The sequence below is a fragment of the Oryx dammah genome, unplaced genomic scaffold, assembly GCF_014754425.2.
Source record: "Oryx dammah isolate SB20612 unplaced genomic scaffold, SCBI_Odam_1.1 HiC_scaffold_23, whole genome shotgun sequence".
NCBI classification, from domain to species: domain Eukaryota; kingdom Metazoa; phylum Chordata; class Mammalia; order Artiodactyla; family Bovidae; genus Oryx; species Oryx dammah.
Window position 1 is genome coordinate 93,124,082 of NW_024070207.1, and position 13,744 is coordinate 93,137,825.

Below are 13,744 nucleotides of genomic sequence, written 5' to 3' on the forward strand. Positions count from 1 at the left end.
AAAATAAAAGTCAAAGGCCCCTGATGGCCTGCACCAGCCTTGCCACTTCTCTAATCTGATCTATTTACTCCACACATGAGTCTCCTTGCTATTTATTGAAAATTTCAGGCACACTGTCTCCTTTGAAAGGCCTTTGCACTTAGTTGTTCTATCTGCCTAGACCACTCTCCTCACCTCTTGGATGTCACTTTCTCAGTTGGGTCATACCTTGACCACCCTACTTTAAATTGCAATGTACCTTTACCCTGCCTTCCTTTTTGCTTTATTCCATAGCACTCTTAACATACTCTATAATTTCCCTTCTTTGTATTTTCTTATCTTCTCCCATTAAAATATGAACTACATGAGGGCCAGAATCTTTGTTAAGGTTTTGTTTACTTGTTAATCCCAAGTGCATAGAACGATGCCTGGCACATAGTAGGTACTCAAGAAATATTTCTAAAATAAGTACCTGTAGCATAAAATCTTCAAGATATATTGACAAATTAGAACCAAAGAGGGCAATAAGGAGAATGACAGGACATCTGAAATACACATGAGAAGTTGGCAACTGGAGATATTATCAGAGAGGAGTAGATTCGGTGGAAGCATGAACCCCCTCATAACTACTAAAGGAGTATTATACAGAAGAGGGATTGTGTTTACTCTGTGATGCCCAAAGAGAAGAGCTAGTCCAGACAAGCCACAGGTGGTCTGAGTAAGAATTTTTTCACGTTCTTAAAATTGTAGTGGGCTGCCATAAAGTAATACCCTCCTATTGTATGAAGTCAGAGTGATCATCCATCAGAGATTCAAGGGGATCCCACATGGAGAAATGGTTGGATTAGAATGGGCTTGATAAGTTTGTCCTAGTTTGAAGATACTGGGACTTTCCTTTTAAAATCCAGTTATTCTTGACAACTCAGAATGCTGAATTAGTTGTGAGTTGATTTCCTGAAGGCTCATTTTACCTGACAAGATTGTGTCAACTTCATGCCTTCATAATAATTATGATGAATTATTTTAGCCATATAGCCATGTATCTGAAAAATTACATGGATCATTATTTTAGCCCTTTGTTATTGATGAAGATGAAATACTATTTTACTGTCAGTTTTGACCTTCATATCCAATTGGGTTTGTTGTTTATTTTAAATTTAGCTTCTTCACTTTTTTAAAGAGCTATGTGTGTTCATTATCTTTCATCTTTTTTTAGGAGCGGGATCGTTATGCCTACAAGATTCATCTTCCAGAAACAGTAGAGCAACTGAGGAAATTCAATGCACGGAGGAAACTAAAGGTAAATTAAAGAAATCAGCAAAAAGCCAGACAGAAGCATTTGCTGATATTTTTATTCTGTTTCAGTGCCCATAAATATTATACTGATGTTGGCTGTAGTTTTCTTACAGCCAAATTCTCAATGCCAAAATTTACCATTATTTCAATAAGATTTGGGGGTTTTTAATAATGTAAGGTAATATCTAAGTACAAATCCCAGCAATAAGTTAAAATAAATGGAAGATGAATCACATTTTAGATTTATGTTATCTTTAAAAATTCATAGCACAGATATAATTACTTTAAAAATAGGAACTTGCTATTATCCACTATTGTTGAATTTTAATCTAAGCCACATTTTCTCAAACTTAAATATTTTGACAGAAAATGTAAGTTTAGTTCAATGGAAACAACACAAAATTAGAATTGGAACTAGGATTGAACAACCATCACAAAGCAGTAAAAATCCCCACAACCTTGGTCTACTAGAAAATATTTCCAGATCATTTTCTCACTTTTTCTTTATTCTTCCTGGGATACCTTTCTCCCATTTACCATACTCCCTATCCTCCAACACACTGGAAAAGAAAAAAAGCACTATTACTTCATTTGGACAGCCCATTTGACTTTAAAAGGTTTTTGAGGTTTTTGAAAAAGACCCAGAATAAGATAATGGAATCTTTACAGCACTGGACAAAAATCTTAAGGGACAGCATTTCCCTCCTCCCTGCAGCAGAGGAAACGATTATATTATGATCTTAAAATTAACTCAGGTTTGACTTACTTTGATTACTATTAAAAAACTTAACTCTGTCCTCTAAGTGGTTGATTAGATAAGACTCCTCCTTAGCCATGTGATTCCTGCAAGCTGTAAAACTTTTCTTCATAACTATTTTCAGATACATCATAAGTTGCAATAATATTTATTCATTCACTTGTAGCTGACCCTTGAAATATGTTGTGAATGATTGTCTTCAACTCTAGATTTATAAGAATGTTTTTATGAATTTTTGGAAAACTATGTAAGGCACAATATTATCATACAGAGCTGAACTGGCCAACATATTAGCCACTAGCCGCATGTAACTATTAAAATCTAAGTGAATTAAAATGATTATTTGTTCATATTGATGTATCTGTTTGGCTGCATCAGGTCTTAGTTGCAGCACACAGGCTTCTCTCCAGTTGTGGTGCATGGGCTCAGTAGTTGTGGTGTGCAGACTTAGTTGCCCCGCAGCATGTGGAATCTTAGTTTCCTGATTAGGGTTGAACCTCTGTCGCCTGAATTGGCAGGTGGTTTCTTAACCACTGGACCACCAGGGAAGTCCCCTAAATTAGTTAAAATTATTAATTTGTTGTTGTTCGGTCACTCAGTCATGTCTGACTCTTTGTGACCCCACCATGCCAGGCTTCCCTGTCCTTCACTATCTCCGAGTTTGCTCAAACTCATGTCCACTGAGTCAGTGATGCCATCCAACCATCTCGTCCTCTCCAACTATCTTGTTCTCTGTAATCCCTTTCTCCTCCTGCCCTCAATCTTTCCCAGCATCAGGGTCTTTTCCAGTGAGGCGGCTCTTCAAATCAGGTGGCCAAAGTATTGGAGTTTCGGCTTCAGTCCTTCCAGTGAATACTCAGGGTTGATTTCCTTTAGGATTGACTGATCTCCTTGCTGTCCAAGGGAGATATTAATCATTAAATTATTTAAATTATTAATAAATAAAAGATCTGTTCCTCAGTCACACTAGAACATTCCAAGCGTTCAATAGCCTAGTGGTCATATTAATGGCCATATCAGATAATGCAAATATAGCCTGTTTCCATCACTGTAGAAAGTTCTACCGGAGAGTGCAACTGTAGAGTAAGGGCAACTCTAACATGTCACTGTTGGTGTTGATTATTCCCAGTTAGCCTTTCTCCTAGTTGATTTTGCAGTCAGGAGGTTCAGACTAGCTCTTCTCTATTTACTTTAAAAATCCTCGCCAGAAAAATAATTATTGATAACATGCCGTTATTGAGATGGTGCCCAAAGAAGTTTCCCAAGACTCTGGGGTTTTGTTTGTTTGTTTGCATGCTTTACTATACACCTGAACCAGTGTAGGCTACAAAAGAAAAAAAAAATCTTAGCCAAAGTGAAATTTGGTCAGCCATTTTTGAAATTAGTTTCTTTCCCAAAGAAGCTATTAACTATACCTCTGTCTCAAGTCCTTCCTGAAGTCTTTTTAACTCTGATGTTGCTTTGGCCTATGTGACATTACCCTGTCTGAGACCGAACCTCTCAATGCCCAAGTACGAGCCTTTTACCACAGGGCTCAGGCTTGCCTCATCGCGAGAAATACATGCTGTATTTCTCCCAGTGCCACAGAATCAGACTTGGGCCTAAAATAGCCAAAGTAGTGACTAAGATTCATTTGGACAGGAGCAAGCTGTCACAGCAGAGAGGGGTCATGTGAATTTACCACATCCCTTTGCAGGCCTATTTAAAATTTTAAGACCCACCAAACAACCTAGAATTAGGAACATTAGCAGGCTTGTCATTGAGGTTTTTTCAGCTTCTGGTAAAGCTGCATCCCATTCAGTGATTCAGTCACCCTGGTTAAAGCTGGTTATACCTACTCTCCTCAAAAAACTCATTCTCATTCTGCCACTTCTAAGAGCTTCTAGAACAAAGATTGCAACTTTCCTGGCTTTCAGAGCCCACCGCCCAATTTATTTTCACAAGTAAACAGCTAGGTACCCATCCTTCTACTCAGACACTGTTTTTAAGCTCATCAAATGGTGGAAACAACCTAATTATTATGATTCCCTTTGAAGTGATTAAAAGGGAAGTTCACAGAAAGCAGTAGAAAATTGATTTTGTAACTAAGTCAGAGGTAGGAAATTTTATAGCAAGAAGAAAGAGGAGTATAGCATTCAGAGAAAGAATGGCCTCTAGAGCTACACTGCCTGAGGTGAATCCTGACTCTGACACTAGCTGTGTAACCTTGAACAAGTTATTTCAATTCTCTGTGCCTCAGTTTCCTTATCTATAAGATGGGGATGATGGTGATAATAGCTAACTCATAGGATTGTAAGGATTTAATGAATTAATAATATTATAGCAGTTAGAAAGGAGAAGGCAATGGCACCCCACTCCAGTACTCTTGCCTGGAAAATCCCATGGACGGAGGAGCCTGGTAGGCTGCAGTCCATGGGGTCGCCAAGAGTCGGACATGACTGAGCGACTTCACTTTCACTTTTCACTTTCATACATTGGAGAAGGAAATGGCAACCCACTCCAGTGTTCTTGCTTGGAGAATCCCAGGGATGGAGGAGCCTGATGGGCTGCCGTCTATGGGGTCACACAGAGTCAGACACGACTGAAGTGACATAGCAGTAGCAGTAGCAGCAGTTAGAATAGTACCTGTCAGTCATAAGTTCTCCATAGACACCACTTTCTATTAATACTTTGTTATTGTTTCATTATTATTTTAGGATTTATTTAATATGCTTGATTTTATCTCTATTTATAAACAGCTGTAATTCCTAAATGGGATGGACTGCTTAATGGGTATAGACTACTTAATGGGTTTGGGATGAAACAGGAATGGTCATTGCACAACACTGTGACTGTACTAATTAGCACTGAATTTACACTTTAAAAGGGTTGGTTTTCTTTATGTGAACTTATGCAAATATTCTTCTTAAATACTGGTTTTCACTTTTGCACACTTGAGAGATGTGACACATTCACATACTAACAGTAACTCACTGCACCACTCAACTCATCAAGACACTAACCATCCCTCTCTCAGCCCCAGGCATGCAAGAGGTTGGAGGGGCATGCATTTTTTTGAAAAAGCCTCATGGGTGCTTCTGATAAGTTTACCTTATTGAGAGTCATTACTCGGAAGCACAAACTTGTAATGGGTCTACAAAATTCCATCCTATGTACACATCATCATTTATTAACCAGCTATTGGACATGGGCATTACTTCCAGTTTTCCATGGCCATAAATACTGTTGCATTGGCTCTATTTTTATTACTAAATCTTTGTACACCTCTGATTATATTGTTAGGGTAAGTTTACTACTGAAATTGTTGGCATCAGAACGTATACATGTATTTAATAAGATATTTGATCTCTATAAATAATTCACCTTCTAAAAGGCTTATACCTGTTTGAATAAATTCTAATGTATTTTTGGTAGTGAGTTTATTATATTTGCAATTAAACCTTTTTCCCATTCTGAAAATTTTATGGAACTATTTTATGCCAGAATGTAAAACATTATTCATTTTACTCTGCTGAAATTTCAAGACTATCGCTCATGATTGGTTATAATAATATCAACACTCAGCAATCAAAAATTGTTCCTTTCCACATTTATACATTCATTTTGGCATTTAACCTGTTCAGCAGCCTACAGGACACAACATATTCCCTGATGAGAGGATTATTTGGACAATTATAAAGCATTAACATCATTTTCAGACTATCGTTCGAACTGTAGGTTTTAAATGTTTACAGAACCCTGCTTGTGATTTGAATTATCACCCATTTCTTTTTATTTTCCTTTCTTTCACTATTTAATTTTACATCTGTGAATGATAATGGAAAAACTCTTTTCCCCATTTTGGTTATCAGACATTTCATATGTTGAGTTTTTCCCCTCCTTTTATTTCATACCAAGCTCTAGAATCCTGTTTTTTTTTTTTTTTTTGGAGTAGAGTTGATTTACAAGTTGTGTTAGTTTCTACTGTACAGCAAAGTGAATCACATGTACATATAATATATCCCTTCTTTTTTGGATTTCCTTCCCATTTAGAACACCACAGCTGAGCTCTATTAAACTGAGCTTAATACTTCAGTTTTTTTTAAATCCTCTAGAAGCAATGCTTCTTATATAAACTACATAGTCCTGAGCACGGGACTGCTGCTTCTGCTAAGTCGCTTCAGTCGTGTCCGACTCTCTGCGACCCCATAGACGGCAGCCCACCAGGCTCTACCGTCCCTGGGATTCTCCAGGCAAGAACACTGGAGTGGGTTGCCATTTCCTTCTCCAACGCGTGAAAGTGAAGTCGCTCAGTAAATGTCTGACTCTTCGTGACTCCATGGACTGCAGCCTACCAGGCTCCTCCGTCCATGGGATTTTCCAGGCAAGAATACTAGATATGAGGATTGTATTTTCTCAGACTGAATATTAGGATACATGGGACAAACTGTGTGCTGCAGGCTGTCTGAAAAATCTGTGCTCTATAGGTATGTGTCTCTTCAGGAGGCATTCCTGTACTCTAACCCTGGGTGTCATTTACATGAAGGAGTTACGGTGCAAAGGGGACGGGGGATGCAAAAGGGCTGTGGGTGCCTGAGCTTGTCTATCTAAGGAAGAGGCTCAGGAGGGAATCTGTTCTAGAAACCATCCTCTTTGGTTCATGAATTAGAAAGCAAATTTCCCTATAGTGAAGTATGTCACAGATAATCTATACAAATAGAAGTAATATCCCATATTTGAGTAAGTTTATTGCAATCAGTTCAGGAAATGGTGAGCTGCATCCACATAATTCAGTTTAGAGATTAAAACCATTTATTCCTTGTATATACAGAAAGGAAGGGAGATTTCTGATAACTTCCTATAATTTTCCTTTATTGATTTTGCAGATTACAAAAATATAGCCTGCGTTACTTCTCTGACTTACCAGTTGGTCTCTTGGGTTCCTGTACTTTGCAGAAATAGAAAAAAAAATGTTGAGGAATGCTGTATTCCAGTACTTACTGTCCAGTGCAATAGCCACTAGGCATATGTAGCTATTGATACTTTAATTTTAACTAATAAATAAAATTTAAAATTTGATTTCTCAGTTGCACTAGCCACATTTCAGTTGCTCAATACCACATGTGGCTGGTGGCTACAGTTTTGGGCAGTACAGGCGTAAGACCTTTCCATCATCACAGAAAGTTCTGTTGTACAGCACTACTACCTGCCAGAGTTCTGAAACCCCTAAGCAGCATCTTTGAGAGGCCAGCCGGGAAGCTCTAATTAGCTGCCTTTTGTCAATCTGAGATATCCCTGGTGGCTCAGATGGTAAAGCATCTGCCTGCAATGCAGGAGACCCGAGTTCAGTCCCTGGGTCAGGAAGATCCTCTGGAGAAGGAAATGGCAGCCCACTCCAATACTCTTGCCTAGAAAATTCCATGGACAGAGGAGCCTGGTAGGCTACACTCCATGGGGCCACAAAGAGTCAGACGCGACTGAGCGACTGCACTTTCACTTTTGTCAATCTTCCCCTTTCTGTCAATTCAACAAGAGCTTACTTAAGGATTTAACAAGGACCTTTGTGCCCTAATGAAAACCAGCACTTTACATGGCATTTATACCCACAGTCCTCTCACTACCAGAGAGGACAGCACATGAGCACAAAGATGGTGGGCTCCAGCCACTCAGGGCAGTAAATCTGGTGTCCAAAGGGCACCTTTGGTTCTGAAAACTGAAAACTGTTATTCTGGTATGAACAGTTACATAAATAATAACTGACATGAGTTTGATCTTCACCTATATTTTGCAAAGCAATTCTATGCATTTTTGATTCTGAAATGCAGAATTTATTACTTCCAAAGTTAGTCTGGCTTTTGAAAGTTATTATATACATTAAAAGATCATCTTTATAAAATACTTTTACACAGACCCAAAAGGATTCCTCAGTTATTTATTCCATGCAATTGCTCCTGTGCTATGCTAAGTCACTTCAGTCATGACCAATTCTGCAATCCTTTGGACCGTAGCCCACCAGGCTCCTCTGCCCATGGGATTCTTCAGGCAAGAATACTGGAGTGGGCTGTCATGTCCTTCTCCAGGGGATCTTCCCCACCCAGGGATGGAACCTGCATCTCTTAAGTCTGCCGCATTGGCAGACAGGTACTCTACCACTAGCACGACCTGGGAAGCCCCACAATGGCTCTTAAATACAGCCATACTGACTTTACCAACAAGTCTCATTTTTAATCTTCAGAGATGATAGCACAACCTCCTTTAATCACGTGTCCTGACTTAATTATGAAATTCTAGGTTTTAGAGTTGTGTTTAGACTGTGCTTAAGTATCAAATACATGTAGGCTAAGCTGACTAAACTGAATGATAACTTTGGTTGTGACTGCATGGAGAGACATGGGAGGTTCTGATTTAATCTATGGTCTTACCTCATTATCATCTAGGACCTAATTCTTAAATGTAGCCAACCTCAGTCCTTTAACATTTTTGCCTTGAAATGATTTTTCTAGCCGTTTGGTCATCTCTCTCCAGCTTCAACCTCTCCAGGTTCTCCACCCTTTTTAAGGTTTTGAGTTCAGTATTTTGAATCCTAGTAAGATGATCCTCTCTCAATTCTTATGTCACACTTTTGTGTGCCCCTGTGATGCTTTTTGCCCCCTCTATATATCAAAAAATGATTAGATGTGTCCTCACCACTTGGGTACAAAGCCAATGCGTTATTCTACATCTCATGCTTGCGTGTTTTGTATTTGAGGTGAAGTCACTCAGTCGTGTCTGACTCTTTGTGACCCTGTGGACTATAACCTACTAGGCTTCTCCGTCCATGGGATTCTCCAGGCAAGAATACTGGAGTGGGTTACCATTTCCTTCTCCAGGGGATCTTCCCGACCCAGGGATCAAACCCAGGTCTCCCGCATTGGAGGCAGACGCTTTAACCTCTGAGCCACCAGGGAAGCCTTTTAAAAATATACCTCCCTGCCCTCGTGCCTATCAAGCTTCATGGTGTTTTTTTTTTTTTCTGAGCTCACTTATGGATCACCAAAAAGGGAGTATTGGCTTTTGACATTGTCTTCAAGTCAGTAATTCATCCATGTTCAACTCTCCTGTTCCCTACTCAGTAACTTTGTTGCTTCCTTAAGTGTCTACAGTAGTTTAATTTAGCAGAAGTCTGAGCTAACCATTTTTTTGTTGTTGTTTGCTTCCCACTTCCTTAAATGAGACACAGAATTTTCTAGTGGGGAGCATTCCATTTTCATGTTTGACATATTAACTACAAATATGATCGTGCTTAATTACTTGTACTTCTTTTTTTCTTTGAATTTAGATTCTTCCTTCTCATTTCTAGGTTAATGTGCTTAGTAGAAAATTGCATCTTTAATATTAGTTATCAGATTGTGAATGGTCTTAAGTCAAACTTGTTATGTTTTACTCAAAACTTATGTGAGTATATCTTCTAAAGTAGATAGAAACAGCTTCTTTAACAAGGATTCAATAAAAGTGGGAAGGTTCAAGAACTACTAGACGATCTGGTTTTATGTTGTTATACCCACAGGGTATATAGCAACAGCATAGTAGAGAGGTTGACGATACACAATCTGGGAACTAAAGCACTCACATAAGAGTTCTTTGTTGTTGTTTAGTCACTTAGTTATGTCTGACTCTCTGCAGCATGCCAGGCCTCCCTGTCCCTCACTATCTCCTGGAGTTTGCCCAAGTTCATGTCCATTGAGTCAGTGATACTATCCATAAGATGCTTATCCATAAAGAGCTCTATGCTTTCATAAATTAATGCATCTTTCTATTTTTATATATAAAGTTTAATTGGACCACAGAAATAGCTGCTTTAATGCTGAATGGCAGAGTTGAATAGTTGCAGCAGAGACCATATGCTCTGCAAGCCTAAAATATTCACTGTCTAGCCCTTTATAGGAAAGTATTTTTGACCTCTGTAATAGTAAAAACTGTTGAACTGAACAGAGTAGTCAGAAGACCTCAATTCTGTCTACTCCTGATCTGTCTCTTTAAGTTGGCAGCAACCTTAAGCAGTTAGTAAGCCCCTCTGGACCTGTTTTCCTCATCTGCTAAATACATCTCTTTAGAATGAATCATCTTTGCGGTTGACTCTCAAACTCTAATAAAATTCTATAAATCCACAATCTGTTTTGGACCCATTTTACATTGAACTTTTGAGCCCACATGCAGTCACTGTGTTTCACTTCAGTTCAGTCGCTCAGTCGTGTCCGACTCTTTGTGACCCCACGAAGCTCAGCATGCCAGGCCTCCCGGTCCATCACCAACTCCTGGAGTATACCCAAATTCATATCCATCGAGTCGGTGATGCCATCCAGCCATCTCATCCTCTGTTGTCCCCTTCTTCTCCAGCCCCCAATCCCTCCCAGCATCAGGGTCTTTTCCAATGAGTCAACTCTTCACATAAGGTAGCCAAACTATTGGAGTTTCAGCTTCAGCATCAGTCCTCCCAAAGAACACCCAGGGCTGATCTCCTTTAGGATGAACTGGTTGGATCTCCTTGCAGTCCAAGGGACTCTCAAGAGTCTTCTCCAACACCACAGTTCAAAAGCATCAATTCTTTGGCACCCAGCTTTCTTCACAGTCCAACTCTCACATCCGTACATGAAATGGGAAAACCATAGCCTTGACTAGACGGACCTTTGTTGTCAAAGTAACGTCTTTGCTTTTGAATATGCTATCTAGGTTGGTCCTAACTTTCCTTCCAAGGAGTAAGCGTCTTTTAATTTCATGGCTGCAGTCACCATCTGCAGTGATTTTGGAGCCCAAAAATATAAAGTCTGTTTCCACTGTTTCCCCATCTATTTCCCATGAAGTGATGGGACCAGATGCCATGATATTAATTTTCTGAATGTTGAGCTTTAAGCCAACTTTTTCACTCTCCTCTTTCACTTTCATCAAGAGGCTTTGTAGTTCCTCTTCACTTTCTGCCATAAGGGTGGCGTCATCTGCATATCTGAGGTTATTGAGATTTCTCCCGGGAATCTTGATTCCAGCTTGTGCTTCTTCCAGCCCAGCATTTTTCATGATGTACTCTGCATATAAGTTAAATAAGCAGGGTGACAATATGCAGCCTTGATGTACTCCTTTTCCTATTTGGAACCAGTCTGTTGTTCCATGTCCAGTTCTAACTGTTGATTCCTGACCTGCATACAGATTTCTCAAGAGGCAGGACAGGTGGTCTGGTATTCCCACCTCTTTTAGAATTTTCCACAGTTTATTGTGATCCACAGTCAAGGGCTTTGGCTTAGTCAATAAAGCAGAAATAGATGTTTTTCTGGAACTCTCTCGCTTTTTTGATAATCCAGCAGATGTTGGCAATTTGATCTCTGGTTCTTCTGCCTTTTCTAAAACCAGCTTGAACATCTGGAAGTTCACGGTTCACGTATTGCTGAAGCCTGGCTTGGAGAATTTTGAGCATTACTTTACTAACGTGTGAGATGAGTGCAATTGTGCAGTAGTTTGAGCATTCTTTGGCATTGCCTTTCTTTGGGATTTGAATGAAAACTGACCTTTTCTAGTCCTGTGGCCACTGCTGAGTTTTCCAAACTTGCTGGCATATTGAGTGCAGCATTTTCACAGGATCATCTTTCAGGATTTGAAATACCTCAACTGGAATTCCATCACCTCCACTAGCTTTGTTCGTAGTGATGGTTTCTAAGGCCCACTTGACTTCACATTCCAGGATGTCTGGCTCTAGCTGAGTGATCACACCATTGTGATTATCTAGGTCATGAAGATCTTTTTTGTACAGTTCTTCTGTGTATTCTTGCCACCTCTTCTTAATATCTTCTGCTTCTGTTAGGTCCATACCATTTCTGTCCTTTATCGAGCCCATCTTTGCATGAAATGTTCCCTTGGTATCTCTAATTTTCTTGAAGAGATCTCTAGTCTTTCCCATTCTGTTGTTTTCCTCTATTTCTTTGCATTGATTGCTGAGGAAGGCTTTCTTATCTCTTCTTGCTATTCTTTGGAACTCTGCATTCAGATGCCTATATCTTTCCTTTTCTCCTTTGCTTTTCACTTCTCTTCTTTTCACAGCTATTTGTAAGGCCTCCCCAGACAGACAGTTTGCTTTTTTGCATTTCTTTTCCATGGAGATGGTCTTGATCCCTGTCTCCTGTACAATGTCACAAACCTCATTCCATAGTTCATCAGGCACTCTATCTATCAGATCTAGTCCCTTAAATCTATTTCTCACTTCCACTATATAATCATAAGGGATTTGATTTAGGTCATACCTGAATGGTCTAGTGGTTTTCCCTACTTTCTTCAATTTAAGTCTGAATTTGGCAATAAGGAGTTCATGATCTGAGCCACAGTCAGCTCCTGGTCTTGTTTTTGCTGACTGTATAGAGCTTCTCCATTTCTGGCTGCAAAGAATATAACGAATCTGGTTTCGGTGTTGACCATCTGGTGATGTCCATGTGCAGAGTCTTCTCTTGTGTTGTTGGAAGAGGGTGTTTGCTATGACCAGTGCGTTCTCTTGGCAAAACTCTATTAGCCTTTGCCCTGCTTCATTCCGTATTCCAAGGCCAAATTTGCCTGTTACCCCAGGTGTTTTTTGACTTCCTACTTTTGCATTCCAGTCCCCTATAATAAAAAGGACATCTTTTTTGGATGTTAGTTCTAAAAAGTCTTGTAGGTCTTCATAGAACCGTTCAACTTCAGCTTTTTCAGCATTACTGGTTGGGGCATAGGCTTGGATTTGGAAATGAACAGAGATCATTCTGTCATTTTTGAGATTGCATCCAAGTACTGCATTTCAGACTCTTTTGTTGACCATGATGGCTACCCCATTTTTTCTAAGGGATTCCTGCCCACAGTAGTAGATATAATGGTCATCTGAGTTAAATTCACTCATTCCAGTCCATTTTAGTTTGCTGATTCCTAGAATGTTGCCGTTCACTCTTGCCATCTCCTGTTTGACCACTTCCAATTTGCCTTGATTCATGGACCTAACATTCCAGGTTCCTATGCAATATTGCTCTTTACAGCATCGAATCTTGCTTCTATCACCAGTCACATCCACAGCTGGGTATTGTTTTTGCTTTGGCTCCATCCCTTCATTCTTTCTGGGGTTATTTCTCCACTGATCTCCAGGAGCATATTCGGCACTTAACGACCTGGGGAGTTCCTCTTTCAGTATCCTATCATTTTGCCTTTTCATACTGTTTATGTGGTTCTCAAGGCAAGAATACTGAAGTGGCTTGCCATTCCCTTCTCCAGTGGACCACATTCTGTCAGACCTCTCCACCATGACCTGTCCATCTTGGGTGGCCCCACACGGCAAGGCTTACTTTCATTGAGTTAGACAAAGCTGTGGTCCGTGTGATCAGATCGGCTAGTTTTCTGTGGTTATGGTTTCAGTATGTCTGCCCTCTGATGCCCTCTCACAACACCTTCTGTCTTACTTGGGTTTCTCTTACCTTGGATGTCGGGTATCTCTTCAGGGCTGCTCCAGCAAAGCACAGCTGTTGCTCCTTACCTTGGACGAGGTCGCCCCTCCTGACCTTGAAGGTGGAGTAGCTCCTCTTGGCCCTCCTGCGCCCGCAGCAGATAGCTCCTTCCGGCCACCGCCCTTGACCCCGGATGTGGGGTAGCTCCTCCGGGCCGCCGCCCCTGACCCCGGACGTGGGGTAGCTCCTCCCGGCCGCCGCCCCTGACCCGGGACGTGGGGTAGCTCCTCCCGGCCGCCGCCCCTGACCC

The 13,744-nt window shown here is 40.4% G+C and overlaps 1 protein-coding gene across 9 annotated transcripts in view; it reads left to right on the forward strand.

Moving 5' to 3' along the window:
- CASK (calcium/calmodulin dependent serine protein kinase) overlaps window positions 1–13,744 on the forward strand; it is a 392,189-nt gene that overhangs the window by 276,481 nt on the left and 101,964 nt on the right. For all 9 annotated transcript variants that reach the window (XR_005725457.1, XM_040266154.1, XM_040266155.1 and 6 more), the window contains one exon: window positions 1,196–1,279. Coding sequence is in view for 8 of the 9 variants with exons in the window: in XM_040266154.1 (XP_040122088.1) it covers window positions 1,196–1,279 (84 nt within the window). In the remaining variant the exon portion in view is untranslated. The remainder of the gene's footprint in view (window positions 1–1,195; window positions 1,280–13,744) is intronic.